Genomic DNA, 21767 nt, shown 5'->3' with positions numbered 1-21767 from the left:
CTCACTCCCATCCCCTGGAAACCACCATTCTACTCTGCTTCTATGTGAGTTTGACTTTTTTAGATTCTGCATATAAGTGAGATCATATAGTGTTTGTCAGAAAGATAGTGTTCTTTAAAGACAATGAAGACATTTTATTTTTGTCACAGTGACCTCAGGTTACGGAATTATAGTCTAAGTGTTTGAAAGTTGTATTTATGCATCTGTCAGAATCAATTAATGCAACTGATATTTTAATTTGCACATTAAGGCAAGCAGATGAGAGACTTGTGGTTTTCCTTTAAACTCAAACTACTGTTATTTTCAACACATGGTGTTATTTTGCTGGTTATTTCTTCATGCTGCTGGTCTTTCCCTTTTAATATTGATGGTCAAGTCACTGGCAGTGTTTGCTTTTCAAATGATTTTACAGTAAATAATCAATAGTAAAAAAACTCCTAGCTTATTTGAATAAAGATTTGGCTCTGGTTTGACAGTTGCCCTTAATATATGTGTGCTTGTACATATTTAGAAAATGATTTACTGAGAAGGGAGTAGAAATTACAAATTGAAAAGTGTATTTAAAGAGACTATGTGTTAATTAGAGATAATTTATGAATGCTCATTAACAACAAATTAGGGTAATACAGAGAGGAAGATATATTTTGTTTTGAGAGTTTTCCCTGCACAGAAAATGTTAATTAAAATGTTTTCAGACTTGATTTACATAAAAGGTGAGAAGTTTCAACGAATATTATCATTACACTATTAATGGTGTGAAAACAGCAAATGGGGAGGGAGTGGTCGTTAAAAGTTGCATGCACTAATAAGCAAACTCTTCTTAGTAACAAGAATAATTTTTTAAGCACACTAATTTAATTGGCTCAGTTAAAAATTTTACTTTGAAATATACTGCCTGTAGCAACATACTATACACTTCATAACACCTCAACTTTTTGAAGAAATACTCCAGAAGGTACACATACCTAAAGAGTTGTAATAAACCAACAGTAAAGTTATAATGCCAAAAGAGATTTCTTTTAATAGAACTTTGCATTAGGATCCTTACAGTTCCTATTTATGCTTATTCAGTTTAAAGACTGAAACTGAAAAGGGTTTCTTTCCACCTTGGCTGAACTCATCTTAAATTATGGCATCTGTGTTCTCTTTGGACAGGATAAAATACAAAGTCATGAGCTGGCATGTCCAGAGTGGCTTGGGAATCAGTTGTATTACTTCAGGCTCTCTATCTATTGTCAACAGTGTTTCAAAATATAGGCAGTCCTGGGCTTATCAATGCCGTGTATAAATAAGACTACTTAGATCAGGCACAGTGCTTCTCATTCTTAAATGTGCAGGTCCCCTCTACCTGTACTACTGGAATTGCAGCCTCTCACCTGACCCTGCTGCTGCCTCCATTGGGACTAGCAGTCTAAGCTTTGAGGAGAGACATTAACCACAGATGTAATCCGATTGAACCTCTGACAAAGGTATCCAGGAGTCTGTGCTACTATATACACTCCTACGTTCTCCTCTCCTTGACTCTTTCCTATATGGAAAACTTACTGAATTACAAAGCTACCTCACTGTTCCATATCAGACTTCAAGTGTTATTCCTTAACATTCAGTAAAGTAGCAAGCTAAAAAATCAATACCCCCAAACCAAACACATAAACTACCAGAAAATGACCTTAAGAAGAAGAGGCTTACATGAAGAAGACTACAGAACTGCACTGATAGAAATGAAAGAAAATTAATGTAAAGTCTACTAATATTGATCTATGGACTTCCCTGGTGGTGCAGTGGTTAAGAATCCGCCTGCCAATGCAGGGGACACGGGTTCGAGCCCTGGTCCAGGAAGATCCCACATGCCGCAGAGCAACTAAGCCTGTGCGCCACAACTACTGAGCCTGCGCGCTAGAGCCCTCGAGCCACAACTACTGAGCCAGTGTGCCACAACTACTGAAGCCTGCCTGCCTAGAGCCTGTGCTCTGCAACAAGAGAAGCCAAGGCAGTGAGAAGCCTGTGCACAGCAACGAGGAGTAGCCCCCACTCACCGCAACTAGAGAAAGCCCACGCCCAGCAACGAAAACCCAAAGCAGCCAAAAAATAAATTTATATATAAAAACACAAAAAGACAAAGTCTACTAATATTGATCTATAGGTTTAATGTAATTCTTTTCAAAATCGCAAAGGGAATTATTTTTAGAACTTGGAAAAAATGATTTGATAACTCACCTCAAAGGGTAAACAGAGAAGAGTATTTACAAACATTTTGGGGGACATAAAAAGTAAAATAATTGTCAAGTATTTCCCATCCAACTATTTATTCATACAGTAAAACTAAAATAGGTTAGATAATATCCTGGCATAAAAATGAACAGAGATAGCATTGGTAACATAAAGTGAGGTAAAAGATGTAACTGTTTATCATAATTTATTTTTGATAATTATGCCATCATAAATGCATGTCTAAAGAAAGATTTGTTTAATAAGGACTGGGATAATTGTTAACCAAAGTTTTTCAACTTAAATTCTCATCTATACTGTGGACTAACATTCAGTCCATAACAATATTTATGACCTTTACTTATTCACACTGTATGAAATGTCATGCATTTTTGTAGAGAAATATGAATATATTTGAATATAGGGTGCTGCCCCAGACAACACTGGTGGTATCATGGAGTTACAAAATATATTGCACATGTATTTTTTAAGTATGAAAAATTGAAAAATTATCAATTCTCATATACATCTGGTCCCAAGTGTTTTGAATAAGGAATTATTGTATGTGTGTGTTTGTATATATACACACATATGTAATCATATGTATGTATCCAGATTTATTTAAATTTATAACATTTTAATCAAAACAATCTTCATTTACTAAAAATTTGGTATTACATTCATGAAACATTGGAGAAACTAATAATTCTAAACTCGATTCTTAATACTTAAGGAAAATAGAAGGATACTGATAAAATCTGTTTAATTACAAATTTACCTTGTTTTCCTTTACAGAGTAGTAAACCTGACAAAATGTTTTCTCTCAGTTCAATGAAGTTTTATCTTGGAGTAAAAAAGAAGATGAAGCCTCCAACAAGGTAAAGCTTGGAAGGGAAGAGCTGTTGAAAAAGTTACAGGAAAGTATATCTGTTCAAGGACTTAGGGATCAGTGGCATTAGTCTAACTTGTTATAAGTTAAGCTTTAGAAAGATTCCTTAAGTTGCCACAGACATGTGGCAGGGGACCTATGGCAGATCAAGGGAACCTGTGTGGGTGGATGAGGAGGGATGATGATGTTCCCGCTCAAGTCAAGCTACTGGGTGATTGCATCTCCTCTGTGTAGAACAAGAAATCCCCAGAAGGCCCTGTCTACTGAGAAGCACATGGGTTTCTCCACATCCCATTCCTTGCTCAGTCACAGCCTAGCGATGTAAGGAATGTTCCAAACAAGTCTACCCAAAGGAAGACAAATGCTGCCCTCCAGCCTCCATGGCTTTTACATCATCTTGGTCCTGGCTTTATAATTTGCCCCCTTCGTTTTGCTGAGTTTGGTAATAAACCCACAGCACACAGATGGTTGAGAGGAAGTGGACCCTTCTTAAATATTATGTTTCTCATTAGCACTTGAATCAACCCAACATTCGAGTTATACCACACTTTCTCATCACGGATTACTTTGATTAGCTAATTAATGTTTGCACTAATACTTTTAATATCATGAAATGCCATTTTAATGAACTGCATATGATTCAGATTCTGTCACTGAAAATGTCCTCACTTTTGCCTCTGTGCTTAATTTCTAAGCCCAGCACATATATCTGTGTTGTGACTGGCACATTCTTTAAAATTTCTCACAGTATCAATAAGTAAATATATATATATTATCTTATTTTGGCCATTTTCCTAGACATCTGGCCTTACTCAGCCCCGAATATCCTGTGAGAGATTTCCCCCACTGCCGCATAACATCATGAGACCCTTTCCCCCTGTGTCCTTCAGTGTATTTAAATTTGTAGCCAAATACCTCAACATTTATCATTTACCTCTAGATAAATGATACCCAATGAATCATCACTTGTGGGTATCAATTCTGTTATGCATTCCCACCATTAAATATTACCTCCTTAACATCTAATCCTGTGTATTATCTTGTAAAATGAATCATTTTTAATATGTATGCATGTGTTTTTTTCCCATGTGATGCAGTTGGGGATTGACGGCATATTCTGAAAAACATCTCTGGTAAGTTAACAGCCAGCAAGTTTTGGATTTGATATATTGATGATACAGGATTAGTATTTGGCAGATAGATCTAGAGACAGGAAATGTTTCTTCTAAGTGAAGTTAAAATCTTTTCTAAATACTTTGAGCCTAAGAAGAGGAAAGTAGATTTGCTTCAGGGTTTAGGTCTATTTCAGTCTCATGTATCCTATTTGCCACTGCCTGTAAAGAGAAGCTACACATGATTTCTTCCTACTCATTATGTAAATGAGGAATCTCTGGTTTTATGGGATAAGCAGGCAAAACTCAGTTTTAAATAAAGGATAATAAGTCACCAAAACTCAGAGTAAAAAATAAAAAATCTTAGTTTCAAACCTGTTCTTTCCATAGAGGTATTTTTTTTTCTAATCCATTTTGAGTTTATTTTTGTGTATGGTGTTAGGGACTGTTCTAACTTCATTCTTTTACATGTAGCTGTCCAGTTTTCCCAGCACCACTTTTGAAGAGACTGTCTTTTCTCCATTGTATATCCTTGCTTCCTTTGTCATAGATTAGTTGACCATAGGTGCGTGGGTTTACCTCTGGGCTTTCTATCTTGTTGCATTGATCTATGTTTCTGTTTTTGTGCCAGTACCATATTGTCTTGATTACTGTAGCTTTGTAGTATTGTCTGAAGTCAGGGAGTCTGATTCCTCCAGCTCTGCTTTTTTCCCTCAAGACTGCTTTGACTATTCTGGGTCTTTTGTGTCTCCATACAAATTTTAAGATTTTTTGTTCTAATTCCATAAAAAATGCCAGTGGTAATTTGATGGGGATTGCATTGAATCTGTAGATTGTGTTGGGTAGTATAGTCATTTTCACAGTATTCATTCTTCCAATACAAGAACATGGTATATCTCTCCATCTGTTGGTATCATCTTTAATTCTTTCATCAGTGTCATAATTTTGTGTATACAGGTCTTTTGTCTCTCTAGCTAGGTTTATTCCTAGGTATTTTATTCTTTTTGCTGCAATGGTAAATAGGAGTGTTTCCTTAATTTCTCTTTCAGATTTTTCATCATTAGTGTATAGAAATGCAAGAGATTTCTTAATTTTTTAATTTTGTATCCTGCTACTTTACCAAATTCATTGATTAGCTCTAGTAGTTTTCTGGTGGCATCTTTAGGATTCTCTATGTATAGTATCATGTCATCTGCAAACAGTGACAGCTTTACTTCTTCTTCTCCAATTTGTATTCCTTTCATTTCTTTTTCTTCTCTGAGTGCTGAGGCTAGGACTTCCAAAACTATTTTGAATAAGAGCGGTGAGAGTGGACATTCTTGTCTTGTTCCTGATCTTAGAGGAAATGCTTTCATTTTTTCACCATTGAGAATGATGTTTGCTGTGGGTTTGTCATATATAGCCTTTATTATGTTGAGGTAGGTTCCCTCTATGCCCCCTTTCTGGAGAGTTTTTATCATAAATGGGTGGTGAACTTTGTCAAAGCTTTTTCTGCATCTATTGAGATGGTCATATGGTTTTTATTCTTCAGTTTGTTAATATGGTGTATCATGTTGATTGATTTGCATATATTGAAGAATCCTTGCATCCCTGGGAGAAATCCTACTTGATCATGGTATATGATCCTTTTAATGTGTTGTTGGATTCTGTTTGTTAGTATTTTGTTGAGGATTTTTGCACCTATATTCATCAGTGATATTGGCCTATAATTTTCTCTTTTTGTAGTATCTTTGTCTGGTTTTGGTATCAGGGTGATGCTGGCCTCATAGAATGAGTTTGGGAGTGTTCCTTCCTCTGCAACTTTTTGGAAGAGTTTGAGAAGGATGGGTGTTAGCTCTTCTCTAAATGTTTGATAGAATTCACCTGTGAAGCCATCTGGTCCTGGACTTTTATTTATTGGAAGATTTTTAATCACAGTTTCAATTTCATTACTTGTGATTGGTCTGTTCATATTTTCTATTTCTTCCTGGTTCAGTCTTGGAAGGTTATACCTTTCTAAGAATTTGTCCATTTCTTCCAGGTTGTCCATTTTATTGGCATAGAGTTGCTTGTAGTAGTCTCTTGTGATGCTTTGTATTTCTGCAGTGTCTGTTGTAACTTCTCCTTTTTCATTTCTAATTTTATTGATTTGAGTCCTCTCCCTCTTTTTCTTGATGAGTCTGGCTAATGGCTTATCAATTTTGTTTATCTTCTCCAAGAACCAGCTTTTAGTTGTATTGATCCTTGCTATTCTTTTCTTTGTTTCTATTTCAGTTATTTCTGCTCTGATATTTATGATTTCTTTCCTTCTATTAACTGTGGATTTTGTTTCTTCTTTTTTCTCTAGTTCCTTTAGGTGTAAGGTTAGATTATTTATTTGAGATTTTTCTTGTTTCTTGAGGTAGGCTTGTATAGCTATAAACTTCCCTCTTAGAACTGCTTTTACTGCATCCCATATGTTTTGGGTTGTCGTGTTTTCATTATCATTTGTCTCTAGCTATTTTTTGATTTCCTTTTTGATTTCTTCAGTGATCTCTTGGTTATTTAGTAACCTAGTGTTTCGCCTCCATGTGTTTGTGTTTTTTATGTTTTTTCCCCTGTAATTCATTTCTAATCTCATAGCATTGTGGTCAGAAAAGATGCTTGATATGATTTCAATTTCCGTAAATTTACTGAGGCTTGATTTGTGACCCAAGATGTGATCTATCCTGGAGAATGTTCCCTGCGCACTTGAGATGAAAGTGTAATCTGCTGCTTTTGGGTGGAATGTCCTATAAATGTCAATTAAAGATATCTGGTCTCTTGTGTCATTTAAAGCTTCTCTTTCCTTATTTATTTTCATTTTGGATGGTCTGTTCATTGGTGTAAAGTGAGGTGTTAAAGTCCCCCAAAATTATTCTGTTACTGTCGATTTCCTCTTGTACAGCCATTAGCAGTTGCCTTATGTATTGAGGTGCTCCTATGTTGGGTGCATACATATTTATAATTGTTATATCTTCTTCTTGGATTGATCATTATGTATTGTCCTTCCTTGTCATTTGTAACATTCTTTATTTTAATATCTATTTTATCTGATATGAGTATTGCTACTTCAGCTTTCTTTTTATTTCCATTTGCATGGAATATCTTTTTCCATCCCCTCACTTTCAGTCTGTATGTGTCCCTAGGTCTGAAGTGGGACTCTTGTAGACAGCATATAGATGGGTCTTGTTTTTGTATCCATTCAGCAAGCCTGTGTCTTTTCGTGGGAGCATTTAATCCATTCACATTTAAGGTAATTATCGATATGTATGTTCCTATGACTGTTTTCTTAATTGTTTAGGGTGTGTTTTTGTAGGTCCTTTTCTTCTCTTGTGGTTCCCACTTAGGGAAGTTCCTGTGCCATTTGTTGTAGAGCTTTTGGTTTCTCCATCGAATCTGAGTGAGATCCTTGCCAGGTAGAGTAAACTTGGTGGTAGGTTCTTCCCTTTCATCACTTTAAGTATATCATGCCACTCCCTTGTGGCTTTGTAGAGTTTCTGCTGAGAAATCAGCTGTTAACCTTATGGAAGTTCCCTTGTATGTTATTTTTCGTTTTTCCCTTGCTGCTTTCAATAATTTTTCTTTATCTTTAATTTTTGCCAGTTTGATTACTATGTGTCTCAGCATGTTTCTCCTTGGGTTTATCCTGCATGGGACTCGCTGTGCTTCCTGGACTTCGGTGGCTATTCCCTTTCCCATGTTAGGGAATGTTTTCACTGTAATCTCTTCAAATATTTTCTCGGGATCTTTCTCTCTCTCTTCTCCTTCTGGGACCCCTATAATGCAAATGTTGTCCCAGAGGTCTCTTAGGCTGTCTTCATTTCTTTTCATTCTTTTTTCTTTATTCTATTCTGCAGCAGTGAATTCCACCATTCTGTCTTCCACGTCACTTATCCATTCTTCTGCCTCAGTTATTCTGCTATTGATTCCTTCTAGTGTAGTTTTCATTTCAGTTATTGTATTGTTCATCTCTATTTGTTTGTTCTTTAATTCTTCTATGTCTTTGTTAAACATTACTTGCATGTTCTCAATCTTTGCCTCCATTTTTTTTCTGAGGTCCTGGGTCATCTTCACTATCATTATTCTGAATTCTTTTTCTGGAAGGTTGCCTATCTCCACTTCATTTAGTCGTTTTTCTGGGGTTTTATCTTGTTTCTTCATCTGGTACATAGCGCTCTGCCTTTTCATCTTGTCTATCTTTCTGCGGATGTGGTTTTTGTTCCCCAGGCTACAGGACTGTAGTTCTTCTTGCTTCTGCTGTCTGCCCTCTGGTGGATGAGGCTATCTAAGAGGCTTGTGCAGGTTTCCTGATGGGAGGGAATCGTGGTGGGTAGAGCTGGGTGTTGCTCTGGTGGTCAGAGCTCAGTAAAACTTTAATCCACTTGACTGCTGATGGGTGAGGCTGGGTTCCCTCCCTATTGGTTGTTTGGCCTGAGGCAATGCAACACTGGAGCCTATCTGGGCTCTATGGTGTGGCTAATGGCCGACTCTGGGAGGGCTCATGCCAAGGACTGCTTCCCAGAACTTCTGCTGCCTGTGTCCTTGTCCCCATGGTGAGCCACAGCCACCCCCCGCCTCTGTAGGAGACCCTCCAACACTAGCTGGTAGGTCTGGTTCAGTCTCCCCTGGGGTCACTGCTCCTTCCCCTGGGTCCCAATGCACACAGTGCTTTGTGTGTGCCCTCCAAAAGTGCAGTCTCTGTTTCCCCCAATCCTGTCGAATTCCTGCAATCAAATCCCACTAGCCTTCAAAGTCTGATTCTCTAGGAATTCCTCCTCCCATTGCCAGACCCCAAAGTTAGGAAGGCTGACGAGGGCCTCAGAACCTTAACTCCAGTGGGTGGACTTCTGTGGTATAAGTGTTCTCCAGTCTCTGAGTCACCCACCTAGCAGTTATGGGATTTGATTTTGCAGTGACTGTGCCCCTCATACCATCTCGTTGTGGCTTCTCCTTTATCTTTGGATATGGGGTATCTTTTTTGGTGAGTTCCAGTGTCTTCTTGTCTATGATTGTCCAGCAGCTAGTTGTGATTCTGGTGTTCTCACAAGAGGGCGTGAGAGGACTTCCTTCTACTCTACTATCTTGGTTCAGGCTCCCTCCCTTTTTTTCTTGATGAGTCTGGCTAATGATTTATCAATTTTGTTTATTGTCTCAAAGAACCAGCTTTTAGTTTTATTGATCTTTGCTATCGTTTTCATAATTTCTTTTTCATTTATTTCTGATCTGATCTTTTTGATTTCTTTCCTTCTGCTAATGTTGGCGTTTTTTGTTCTTCTTTCTCTAATTGCTTTATGTGTAAGGTTAGGTTGTTAATCTGAGATGTTTCTTGTTTCTTAAGGTAGAATTGTATTGCTATAAACTTCCCTCTTAGAACAGCTTTTGCTGCATCCCATAGTTTTTGGGCCAACCTGTTTTCATTGTCATTTGTTTCTAGGTATTTTTTGATTTCCCCTTTGATTTCTTCAGTGATCTCTTGGTTATTAAGTAGTGTGTTGTTTAGCCTCCATGTGTTTGTATTTTTTACAGATTTTTTCCTGTAATTGATATCTAGTCTCATAGCGTTGTGGTCGGAAAAGATACTTGATATGATTTCAGTATTCTTAAATTTACCATGGCTTGATTTGTGACCCAAGATATGATCTATCCTGGAGAATGTTCCATGAGCACTTGAGAAGAATGTATTCTGTTGTTTTTGGATGGATTGTCCTATAAATATCAATTAAGTCCATCTTGTTTAATGTATCACTTAAAGCTGTGTTCCCTTATTTATTTTCATTTTGGATGATCTGTCCATTGGTAAAAGTGGGGTGTTAAAGTCCCCTACTATGATTGTGTTAATGTTGATTTCCCCTTTTATGGCTGTTAGTATTGGCCTTATGTATTGGGGTGCTCCTGTATTGGGTTCATAAATATTTTCAATTGTTATATCTTCTTCTTGGATTTATCCCTTAATCATTATGTAGTGTCCTTCTTTGTCTCTTGTAATACTCTTTGTTTTCAAGGCTATTTTGTAGATATGAGAATTGCTACTCCAACTTTCTTCTGATTTACATTTGCATGAAATATCTTTTTCCATCCCCTCACTTTCAGTATGTATGTGTTCCTAAGTCTGAAGTGAGTCTCTTGTAGACAGCATATATATGGGTCTTGTTTTTGTATCCATTCAGCCAGTCTGTGTCTTTTGGTTGGAGCATTTAATCCATCTACATTAAGGTAATTATCGACATGTATGTTCCTATTCCCATTTTCTTAATTGTTTTGGGTTTGTTATTGTAGGTCTTTTCCTTCTCTTTTGTTTCCTGCCTAGAGAAGTTCCTTTAGCATTTGTTGTAAAGCTGGTTTGGTGGTCCTGAGTTCTCTTAGCTTTTGCTTGTCTGTAAAGGTTTTAATTTCTCCATCAAATCTGAATGAGGGCTTCCCTGGTTGCGCAGTGGTTGGGAGTCCGCCTGCCGATGCAGGGGACACGGGTTCATGCCCTGGTCCGGGAAGATCCCACATGCCGTGGAGCGGCTGCGCCCATGAGCCATGGCCGCTGAGCCTGCATGTCCGGGGCCTGTGCTCTGCAACAGGAGAGGCCACAACAGTGAGAGGCCCGCGTACCACAACAACAACAACGAAATCTGAATGAGATACTTGCTGGGTAGAGTAATCTTGGTTGTAGGTTTTTCTCCTTCATCACTTTAAATATGTCCTTCTACTCCCTCTGGCTTGCAGAGTTTCTGCTGAAAGATCAGCTGTTAACCTTATGGGGATTCCCTTGTGTGTTATTTGTTGTTATTCCCTTGCTGCCTTCAATACTTTTTCTTTGTATTTAATTTTTTGATAGTTTGATTAATATGTGTCTTAGCATATTTCTCCTTGGACTTATCCTATATGGGTCTCTCTGTGCTTCCTGGACTTGATTACCTATTTCCTTTCCCATATTAGGGAAGTTTTCAACTATAATCTCTTCAAATATTTTCTCAGTCCCTTTCATTTTCTCTTCTTCTTCTGGGATCCCTATAATTCAAATGTTGGTGTGTTTAATATTGTCCCAGAGGTCTCTGAGAATGTCTTCAATCTTTTCATTATTTTTTCTTTATTCTGCTCTGTAGTAATTTCCACTATTTTATGTTCCAGGTCACTTATCTGTTTTTCTACCTTAGTTATTCTGCTAATGATGCCTTCTAGAGAATTTTTAATTTCATGTATTGTGTTCTTCATCACTGTTTGTTTGCTCTTTCATTCTTCTAGGTCCTTGTTAAACATTTCTTGTATTTTCTCCATTCTATTTCCAAGATTTTGGATCATCTTTACTATCATTATTCTGAATTCTTTTTCAGGTAGACTGCCTATTTCCTCTTCATTTGTTAGGTCTGGTGGGTTTTTACCTTGCTCCTTCATCTGCTGTGTGTTTCTCTGTCTTCTCATTTTGCTTAACTTACTGTGTTTGGGGTCTCCTTTTCACAGGCTGCAGGTTCGTAGTTCCTGTTGTTTTTGGTGTCTTTCCCCAGTGGCTAAGGTTGGTTCAGTGGGTTGTGTAGGCTTCCAGGTGCAGGGGACTAGTGCCTATGTTCTGGTGGATGAGGCTGGATCTTGTCTTTCTGGTGGGCAGGTCCACATCTGGTGGTGTGTTTTGGGGTTTCTGTGGCCTTATTATGATTTTAGGCATCCTCTCTGCTAATGGGTAGGGTTGTGTTCCTGTCTTGTAAGTTGTTTGGCATAGGCTGTCCAGCACTGTAACTTGCTGGTCGTTGAGTGGAGCTGGGTCTTGGCGTTGAGATGGAGATCTCTGGGAGATTTTCGCCCTTTGATATTATGTGGAGCTAGGAGGTCTCTTGTGGACCAGTGTCCTGAACTTGGCTCTCCCACCTCAGAGGCACAGCCCTTATGTCTGGCTGGAGCACCAAGAGCCTGTCATCCGCACGGCTCAGAATAAAAGGGAGAAAAAAAAGAAACAAAGAAGATAAAATAAAATAAATTAAAATAAAATAAATTATTAAATAATAATTTTAAAAAAATTTTAAGTAATAGAAAGAAAGAAGAGAGCAACAAACCAAAAACGATATCCACCAATGATAACAAGTGCTGAAAACTAAAAAACAAAAAAAATGGACAGACAGCACCCTAGGACAAATGGTAAAAGCAAAGCTATAGAGACAAAATCACACACAGACGTATACAAATACGCACTCACAAAAAGAGAAACAGGAAAAAATATATATATATCGTTGCTCCTGAAGTCAACATCCTCAGTTTGGGATGATTCTTTGTCTATTCAGGTATTCCACAGATGCAGGGTACATCAAGTTGACTGTGGAGATTTAATCCTCTGCTCCTGAGGCTGCTGGGAGAGATTTCCCTTTCTCTTCTTTGTTTGCACAGCTCCTGGGATTCAGCTTTGGATTTGGCCCCGCCTCTGCATGTAGGTCACTGAGGGCATCTGTTCTTTGCTCAGGACGGGATTAAAGGAGCAGCTTATTTGGGGGCTTTGGCTCACTCAGGCCTGGGGGAGTGAGGGGTACGGATTTCGGGGCAAGGCTGCAGTGGCAGAGACTGTTGTGATGTTGCACCTGCCTGAGGTGCACTGTGTGTCCTCCCGGGGAAGTTGTCCCTGTATCACGGGACCCTGGCAGTGGCGGGCTGCACAGGATTCCAGGAGGGGAGGTGTGGATAGTGACCTGTGCTTGCACACAGGCTCCTTGGTGGCTTCAGCAGCATCCTTAGTGTCTCATGCTCATCTCTGGGGTCCACGCTGATATCCACAGCTTGCGCCCATCTCTGGAGCTCCTTTAAGCCACACTCTTAATCCCCTCTCCTCGCACACCAGGAAACAAAGAGGCAAGAAAAAGTCTCTTGCCTCTTAGGCAGTTCCAGACTTTTTCCCGGACTCGCTCCCAGCTAGCTGTGGCGCACTAGCCCCCTTCAGGCTGTGTTCCGCAGCCAACCCCATTCCTCTCCCTGGGATCCGATGGAAGCCCGAGCCTCAGCTCCCAGCAGCCACCTGTCCCAGCAGGTGAGCAGACAAGCCTCTTGGGCTGGTGAGTGCTGGTCGGCACCAATCCTCCATGCAGGAATCTCTCCGCTTTGCCCTCCGCACCCGTTACTGTGCTCTCTTCCGTGGCTCCGAAGCTTGCCCGCTCCGCCACCCACAGTCTCCACCCGCGAAGGGGCTTCTAGTGTGTGGAAATCTTTCCTCCTTCACAGCTCCCTCCCACTGGTGCAGGTTCTGTCCCTATTCTTTTGTCTCTGTTTTTTCTTTTTTCTTTTGCCCTACCCAGGTATGTGGGGAGTTTGCCTTTTAGGACATCTGAGGTCTTCTGCCAGAGTTCAGTAGGTGTTCTATAGGAGTTGTTCCTTATGTAGATGTATTTCTGATGTATTTCTGATGTATTTGTGGGGAGGAAGGTGGTCTCCATGTCTTACTCTTCCGCCATCTTGAAGCTCCCTTTCTTTTTATGTTTGTGTTCAACTTTACTTTCTCTTTTTCTCACTGTCTTATAATTTATTTGTTTATATTCCTGGCTCCCCTAATAGAGGATGTGAACCTAGAGGGCAACATCTCTGTTTTGTGTAGGTTTTCAATAAAAGGTTACTGAATCAGTGTTATTGGACATGCAGTGGTTTTTCATTTAGTTCATTTTTCATGAGCCTTGTGGGTATAATGTTTATAATCATAATGAAGGTGGCTGATTAAGCCTTTTTCAAAAATCTGCTCTTATGTGCACAAACTTTTTCTTCTTAGGCTCAGAGTTTCTGGGGAAAAAGATGTTATACAGTCACGTACCTAAGAAAGCAAATGACATTGACCTTTCTGCCTTTCCAAAAATACCACCAATCATTTTTCAGCAGTTACCAAAGGCTTTGGCTATATTTTGGTTAAACTAGCATATTTATACTGTTTTGATACTGTACACTTAACAGAAGCCTGAAGCAACTTGTATTGAAATACTCCCATTTTAATGACATTAATGTCATTAAGAGGAGAAACCCCAAGAGGTTTCTGATCACTTACTCACCAAATAAATACACTGGAGAATTCCACTGTCTTTTTCAATATTATATTTTATAAACATTGTTTTGCAGGCACCTGTGTTGTGATAGTTCACAAACTCAGATGGAGTGGATGGCCAACATCTTTATCGCCCAGGTATTGTATCTGTTTCAACTAGCCAGTAAAGTATAACAACTGTTTATAGCAAATGTTAATAGGGTAGTAGTTTTCAAAGAATTTTTAATGAGTTTTATGTGCATACTTTTATTTTCTCATTCATGTTTTTTTAAATATATGAGAACCCAGATTTACCCATTACTCTTTGAAAGAGAGTCTACTCTTTGTTGCATCTTTTTTTTTTTTTTTTGCAGTCCCACATTAATCTTTGTTTAGAAAATGTGCTCTTTTCCTTCTTGTTCTCCCCACAACTTCCTGCTTTTTCCAGAAACAAGGACAGGAACGTACATTTCTTTAAATACATATTGTGTGCTAGATACTTCAAAAGAGTTAACTCATGTATTCCTTGCAACAAATTGCATGGCACTGCTTATAGATGAGGGAACAAAGGTTACCAAAGGCTCCATGATTTGCTTAGGACCATACATTTAGTTAGTGGTTTAACACAGAGGCACCAGAGGCCAACATCTATACTCAATTCCCCAATTAGTCTCCTCCCTATTGGAGCACTCACTCTTTCAGTGACGGGTTAAATAGACCCATTAATAGGACTGGTTTCTTCCCCAACCTTGTCTGGCCGAATTCCCAGCAACGCTTCCCCACAAGAGCATTGAAATTCACTGGTAACAATTAAGTTGCCACTGTTTATTACTGAGGATGTGCTTCCCTGTTTCTCTTACAGGTGAGAAGTTAATTCACCCCCAAATCTTGTCCTTATTTGTTTTGAAAACCATTTTCTCTGTTCATGTAACTTATTAACCTTCCCAGTGGTTAATAAACACTGCTTTTCTCAGCCCGATTCTACTATTACTACCTGGGAATGCATTTTCAGAAAAAGACCAGTGGCTAACATTTTAGAGACTTTGCTTCTTTTTTGTGACTGTTTAAAAATCCAGATATTCAAGTCCTACTGTAAAAAGAGTAGGCTTGAAGTATTAGTAAGATTGGAACTATAGAGTCTAAAACTGTTACAGTGTCTGGTTATGGCACAACTAAATTGTTTTCATTTTTATAACTGAAGTCAGTAGACTCTGTAGTTGAAAATTAAGGTGTAAATAGCCAGGAAGCAGAGGTTGCTCTTACCACCAAGTTATTTCTTCCTGACTCACCTGTCCCTCATTGTGTTGGCCCCAGAGACTCAGCCCAATTACATTTCTTAAGTTCATTCCACTTCTTAGGATTAAGGTAAACACTAAGGTCCTTTTGGATTTGAGGATTTAATGGTTCACCTCCATAGGGAAAGAGACAGGAAAATAGCAAACATTAATATATACGTTAATACATACACACACACACACACACACACACACACACAAAATCCAACAGTGAGTGCCCCTTACAATGCATTCTTTCTGGTGCCCTGAATACTTTTCTAATATCCATCCCCATCCTTACCCCTGCCTCAAAAGTCTTCGGCTTACATGTCACATTCTCAGAGAAACCTTCCCTGACCTTCAGACCAATTAGACCTTCAGGCTGTAGGAACCCTTAGCATTCTTTACTTCAACACTGTCATACTAATTAAAAAGCATTTGTGTCTTTAGGTTTATGTCTGTCTTTCCTACTAAAATGTAAACTCCATGAGAGGAAGGACCTTGTCAGTCTTATTAGAACTAATTATATATCTGCATCACAGAACCCAATACATCTTCCAAAGTACATGCTCAATTAGTATTTCTAAAATAGTATAGAGGATAATCTGATAAAATTTCAAATAGATATTAGTGTGATAAAACAATAAATAAAATAAGCTAGGGAAAGGGAAGCCAGTGTGACTGATATAAGGAGGACATTAATTGAGAAAGATTCTCAGGGAATACCTTTCTGAGTATCTGAAAGGTGTGCTGAGACCTGTCTGAAATGAGGGAGCCAGGTATGCAGGACAGGCAGAGCATTCCAGGGCAGGGTTAGGGGTCAGCAAGGTCCTGACATGTTATAATCTTGACTTATTCCATGACTATCATGAAGGCCTATCTGAGACAGGGTGTAAGAGATAAGGAAGGCAGGTGACAGATGATGTAGTCCCAGTTTAGGAGTTTCAGTGGGAAACAAGGGAAAGATATAATCAGCTTATATTACTGGAAAATAATAATTTTGGTTCCTTTGTTGAACTGCACTGTAGAAGGTCAAAGATGGAAGCAGGAAGAACAGCTCTGTGGAAGAAGAAGGCAGCTCAGACTAGGGTGGTAACAGTGGGTCTGGTAAGACATATTCAGATCCAGGAGTATTTGAAGGTAGAGGCAGTAAAGCTTACAGATTGATCAGCTATAGCAGTTTGAGGAGTAGAAATCAAGGAAGAGTCCGAGTTGTTTGTTTGGCCTTGGGCAGCTGATGAATGTAGGTGACATTATCAGAGATGCAGAAGAAAATTGAGAGTTCTGTTTTGGCCACATGAAATCTGAGATGCCTGTTAGACATACAAGGGGATATGATGAGTAGCAGTTTAGGTGTATAGATCAACAACTCAGGCAAAAGTTTGGGGCCGAAATGTAAATTTTGTGGAAGTCAGCATTTGGATTGTATTGAAAGGCCATTGGAGGATAGGGTGAGATGAGAGACTGTATGAATGAGAGAGAATTAGAACACAAAATTGGAGAGGGGAGGCTATAGGGAAAGACAGAGAAAGAGAAGACAGACAAATAAGCCCTAGGACATTCCAAACGTTAAAGGTCAAACAGAAGTGAAAAATTGAGCAAAAGAAATAAGAAGCTTGGAGGAAGGAGGAAAACCAGGTGATACATGTAGAGAATTCTATCAAGGAATTAGAGGATAGAATATTAAACCAGCAGAGGCCCTGAGCCAACAGGAAGCAATGTGAGCAAGTGCATGTGTTCAGCATTGTGAAAAAAAATCATTGTACAACAGAGTGTGGGGCACATTTGTTCTCATATTATTGACTATATATTCTGGCCCACTGAGTGATTATAGATATGATTGGGGCAGAGTTATTTATAATCAGAGTAAATACTTATTGGAAGAGAAGGGAGCCTTGTTTATATGGCTATAGATGCAGAGAGACTGGTACATTTCATGGTGGGAAAATGAAATTATTGGATGATTACTAATAATTTTTCAATTAAATCAGTGAGGTCACCACATGTGAGTCAGGGGTGGATATTAGAAGTGTAGGGGCAGAATAAAAGATGAGATAATACCTTCAGAGAGTGAGGGAGCCAGTTGTACTATACTAGAATATGAAGGGAAGGCTAAGTGCTCACTTGAAATTTAAGGGTAAATTTAAAGTGAGATGCATCTCCAGATTGATTTTCTATTTTTTATTTCCCCTCCATCAATTTGGAGGCACCCATGGAGTAAGTATAATTGGGTTTAACTAGGCTTGGGGCTTTGCCAGGCAAGTGTGATCAAAGGAGAAGCAGCACAGGACTTGATCTTATTTATAAGGAGGTGAGTATACTGATTGACCATGAAATCTAAGCCAGACTGTGAAGGAAGTGGGAAAAAATGTGAAAAGTAGAATGGTGGTGGAGAATGGACTGAAGATCTCAAGGAGTCTAAAGAATATTTAGGGTTAATGAAACTAAACTAGGTTACCTGGAAAGATGTCAAGGTCAGAAAGTGAGAGGCAGAACCATGTTTACTGCAGGATTATTCACCATAGGCAAGGTATGGAAACAACCTTAAGTGTCTATCGATGGATGAATGGATAAAGATGTGTGTAGTGTGTGTGTATATACACACACATACATATATACAAACATGTATACAATGGAATATTGTTCAGCCCTAAAAAAGGAAATCTGTCATTTGGGACAACATGGATGAACCTGGAGGGCATTTTGCTAAGTGAATTAAGCCAGACAAAGACAATTACTGCATGGTATTCCATATAAAAATCAAACTCATAGAAACAGAATGGAACAGTTGGTTGCCAGGGGCTGTGGGGGAAATAGTGAGAGTCTGGTAAAAGGGTACATACTTTCAGATATAAGATGAATAAGGTCTGAGGATCTAATAGATGACATGGTGACTATAGTTCATAACACTGTATTATATAATTTAAATTTGCTAAGAGAGTAGAACTTAAATGTTCTTACCAAAAGAAACCCAGAAAGGTTAAATATGTGAGATGATAGATATGCTGATTAACTCGATGGGGGGAATCCTTTCACAATGTATGCATGTATCAAATCATCACGTTGTACACTTTAAATATCTTACAGTTTTGTCAATTATACCTCAGTAAAGATGTGGGGAAAAAATTTGAAAAAGTGGGATGCAGAAATGAAGATTTGGGGATGTGATCACTATAATGAGAGTATGATCCTCAGCTATATGCTCCATGCAGTATGACTTTTGAAGTCACTTATACATAACTATAAAGGTTATCAGAACATATTACTTAGATCTAAAGATTTCTGTTATTGGGAAAAATACCTCCTGGATCAATCCAGTGAGAACTAATTAGCTGGTATTCACCGCATTGTATATCATGTCAGAAAAAAAAATGTGTTTGAAAACTACATTTGCTCTTAGATTCCTCAAAATACCATTTAACACATATATTATACATCAGTGAGTACAAGTGTAGGCATAATTCATAGGATTACCTAATTCCTTCCCAGCCAGTATTCTCCCAGCTTTACATGTTGGGAACATCCCAATTACGTAATATCAAAGTTTTTTTTTACCAAGTTTAAGACCATGACATAAAAATAATAATATGAAGCTTGTAACTTTCTCTCTGATTGAAATATTGTATAATTTACCATTGTAGATTTGCTGAACCAAAGTAAGCACTTCACTGAAATCCAAGGGTAGATCTGATGCCTATGCACTAAATCTAGTAATAATAGGACCTGCACTGTAGGATCATTGAGGATTAAATGAGATAATATCCGTATATTGATAAGCACAAAGGCAAGCAGTCTGCCCCTCAGTATAACTTAGCTGCTATTTTATAGTGAGTATATAGTCAACATTTGTTGAAATTAGTTCTTTGCTATAAAACACAACGTTAAACTACTAATTGCAACATAATAATAAGAATCTGTTCATTCTTTAGAGGAAAAAAATGAGTAGGCATTTAGCTATATAGTTTACCAAATGGTTTTCATTTCATCATAACATCTGTAAACGTCTCATTGTGTGTAGTTGGTATTCTGTATTTCTTTCACAGGTTGTTGTCTGAAAATCAATTTGTTTTTCCCAACTTCTGAAAAGTTAATCTACCCTGAAGAATAGAAAAATTCTTTAAAGATTGTTCTTTTATATGCATATCTTAAGGATTTATCATCCAACAGCTTATATTTTTAACCTATGGATATTTCTCCCCTTTGCAAAATTACCTTTTCTCCAGTCATATCTATAATTGCTCAGTGCCCAGAATATGTAGTCAATAGTTTGAGAACAAATGTGTGCCACTCTCTGTTGTACAATGATTTTCAGTATAAATGTCTGTGTACAAGGTAACGTTTCTTTGGAATTCAATTAAATGAAAATAACATTTTTCGAAAGGTCATAAAATAAAGATAATTTTTCCAGTAGCCATGCCTTAGGTTGACTTGGGGTATATATAATGTCAAATTATTTTGACACGAAAGTTATCTTTGGTGGTAAGGGAAAATGAATGTACAATTGCTTTGATTACAGGGCCTAAAAATGTAGACATGTATATTAATTTTCTTCCACAAAGAGATTTGCCGATTTCCTTAAATATTTTTCCCCTTTTGGTTGGATAAGTAGTACAGAAGACATGTATTTGACGTTTAGAAATTGAACTGAGACCTCAAAGCTCAGTTCACTTAAGAGTTTTACATCCTCACGCGGTACCACCATCAGAGTGAACATCATAATTACAAACAGCCTTCTCATGGAAAGCAGATCATCTGACTTGGATATATGAGAAAGGAGCCAAGTGACTATATAATTTGGTGTACCACATAATAAAATCACACACCCACAGCAAGAAATTTTGTTTCCACAGCATGAAAGTGATATATGGCCACCAGCTGGAAAGGAACGAAAACGTTCTATAACCAAAACTCCCAAAATTGGAGGTTTGCCTCTAATTCCCATCCAGCATGAGAAAAATGCAACCCAAGCCTGGAGAGATATTGAGGTAAGGTTAGGATTTTATTTGTTTTTATATTAATCATAGCATTTGTTTTCTTATGTCTTAATGTGATTAAATGCATTAATTACTTCATTGGTTTCAAAAGCACAGTAATAAGCACTTTGAAAAGCACAGTAAAAATAACATCCATCAAGAAAACTTTATGAATGACCCTATGCCACTCTCTGAAGTGTTATATTTTATTAACTTCTCTTAAATGATCAATTTTAATAATGTCATTGACCACTCTATTAAATATGTACAATACCACTTTTTGTTTTTATTCCTAAAGTGGCCAAGAATCTTAAATATGTATATATAAGTTCTGGTGATAAAAATCACAGTCTCAAATTAGCCTTACAAGTTCACTTCTAACCTCCTTAGAATGAGCCCATGGCAGAATGTCTGGAGCCATGGTAGTTAGACTTTCCAGTAACACAATCAAATTTCAGAGGCTGGGAACCGATAGGGTGTCTCAGTTAATATAAGGAACTGCAAGATGACCCCTGAGCATCAATAAAGAAGATTTGGCATCTTTCATGAAAACTGTGTGCTTTCCTTCTCACCTTGAAGGGCAGGGTGACCATAAGTAGCATCAGTCTTGATTCAGGAAAAAGACATAGGCTGTTTGCACTCAAAACTCATTAGACAATTTGCAACTAATGTGCATTTCAAGGCCTTAAATGAGTCCCTCAAAGCAAAAAGAAAAGCATGTAAAAGATACTGTTATTTCTTCTTGGAGCCTAGGTTTGGCCATTAAGCTGTGTGAGTTCCTTGCTTTCCAAACAGGAATAACTTTTTTTTTTTAATTTTTACTGGAGTATAGTTGATTTACAACGTTGTGTTAGTTTCAGGTATAACAGGAATAACTTTTGAAAGACAAAAGCCATTTTAATTTAGTGATCAGATTTTTTTTAAATGTTTTTCCATGACTGTCTTTCCTTGAACATTTATCTCACTGTAATACGCTTCTTCTCCAGAAGATAAAAGCTTTGATATAATGGTTTATTCCCTTTGTTGCCTGTTCAGTCCTTATGCGCTGCTGTGATCAAAAGGAGGAATAAGACAGTAAGAACTCAGGAGCTTGTCCCTCCTGCCATTCTGCGCTTACAGGTTTTTCTTCCTAATAAACTGCTTTGCAGAACTATGGATTCCTCAGCTAATCTGGAATCTTAAAATTTTAAGAGTCATGTTTCCCAAGAACCCAGATTAGGGAACACAGAAACATAGGGAGTAGATATGTCCTACTGTGACTCCAGCTTCTCCTGACAGTGCCTCAGGATTGATTACGGAGCAAAGCAAAAAAATAAATTATTAGGATCAAAATACATTAAC

At 38.0% G+C, this 21767-nt stretch overlaps 1 protein-coding gene across 6 annotated transcripts in view; it reads left to right on the top strand.

The window, feature by feature from the left end:
• ARAP2 (ArfGAP with RhoGAP domain, ankyrin repeat and PH domain 2) overlaps positions 1–21767 on the top strand; it is a 200379-nt gene that overhangs the window by 166997 nt on the left and 11615 nt on the right. For all 6 annotated transcript variants that reach the window (XM_033856909.2, XM_033856911.2, XM_033856912.2 and 3 more), the window contains 4 exons: positions 3004–3086; positions 4195–4230; positions 14275–14338; positions 20304–20438. In XM_033856909.2, coding sequence (XP_033712800.1) covers positions 3004–3086; positions 4195–4230; positions 14275–14338; positions 20304–20438 — 318 coding nt within the window. The remainder of the gene's footprint in view (positions 1–3003; positions 3087–4194; positions 4231–14274; positions 14339–20303; positions 20439–21767) is intronic.

This window comes from Tursiops truncatus, chromosome 5 (genome assembly GCF_011762595.2).
Source record: "Tursiops truncatus isolate mTurTru1 chromosome 5, mTurTru1.mat.Y, whole genome shotgun sequence".
Classification (NCBI taxonomy): Eukaryota; Metazoa; Chordata; class Mammalia; order Artiodactyla; family Delphinidae; genus Tursiops; species Tursiops truncatus.
Note: the sequence above shows the minus strand (reverse complement) of the source record. Positions and strands in the feature narration are given on the sequence as shown.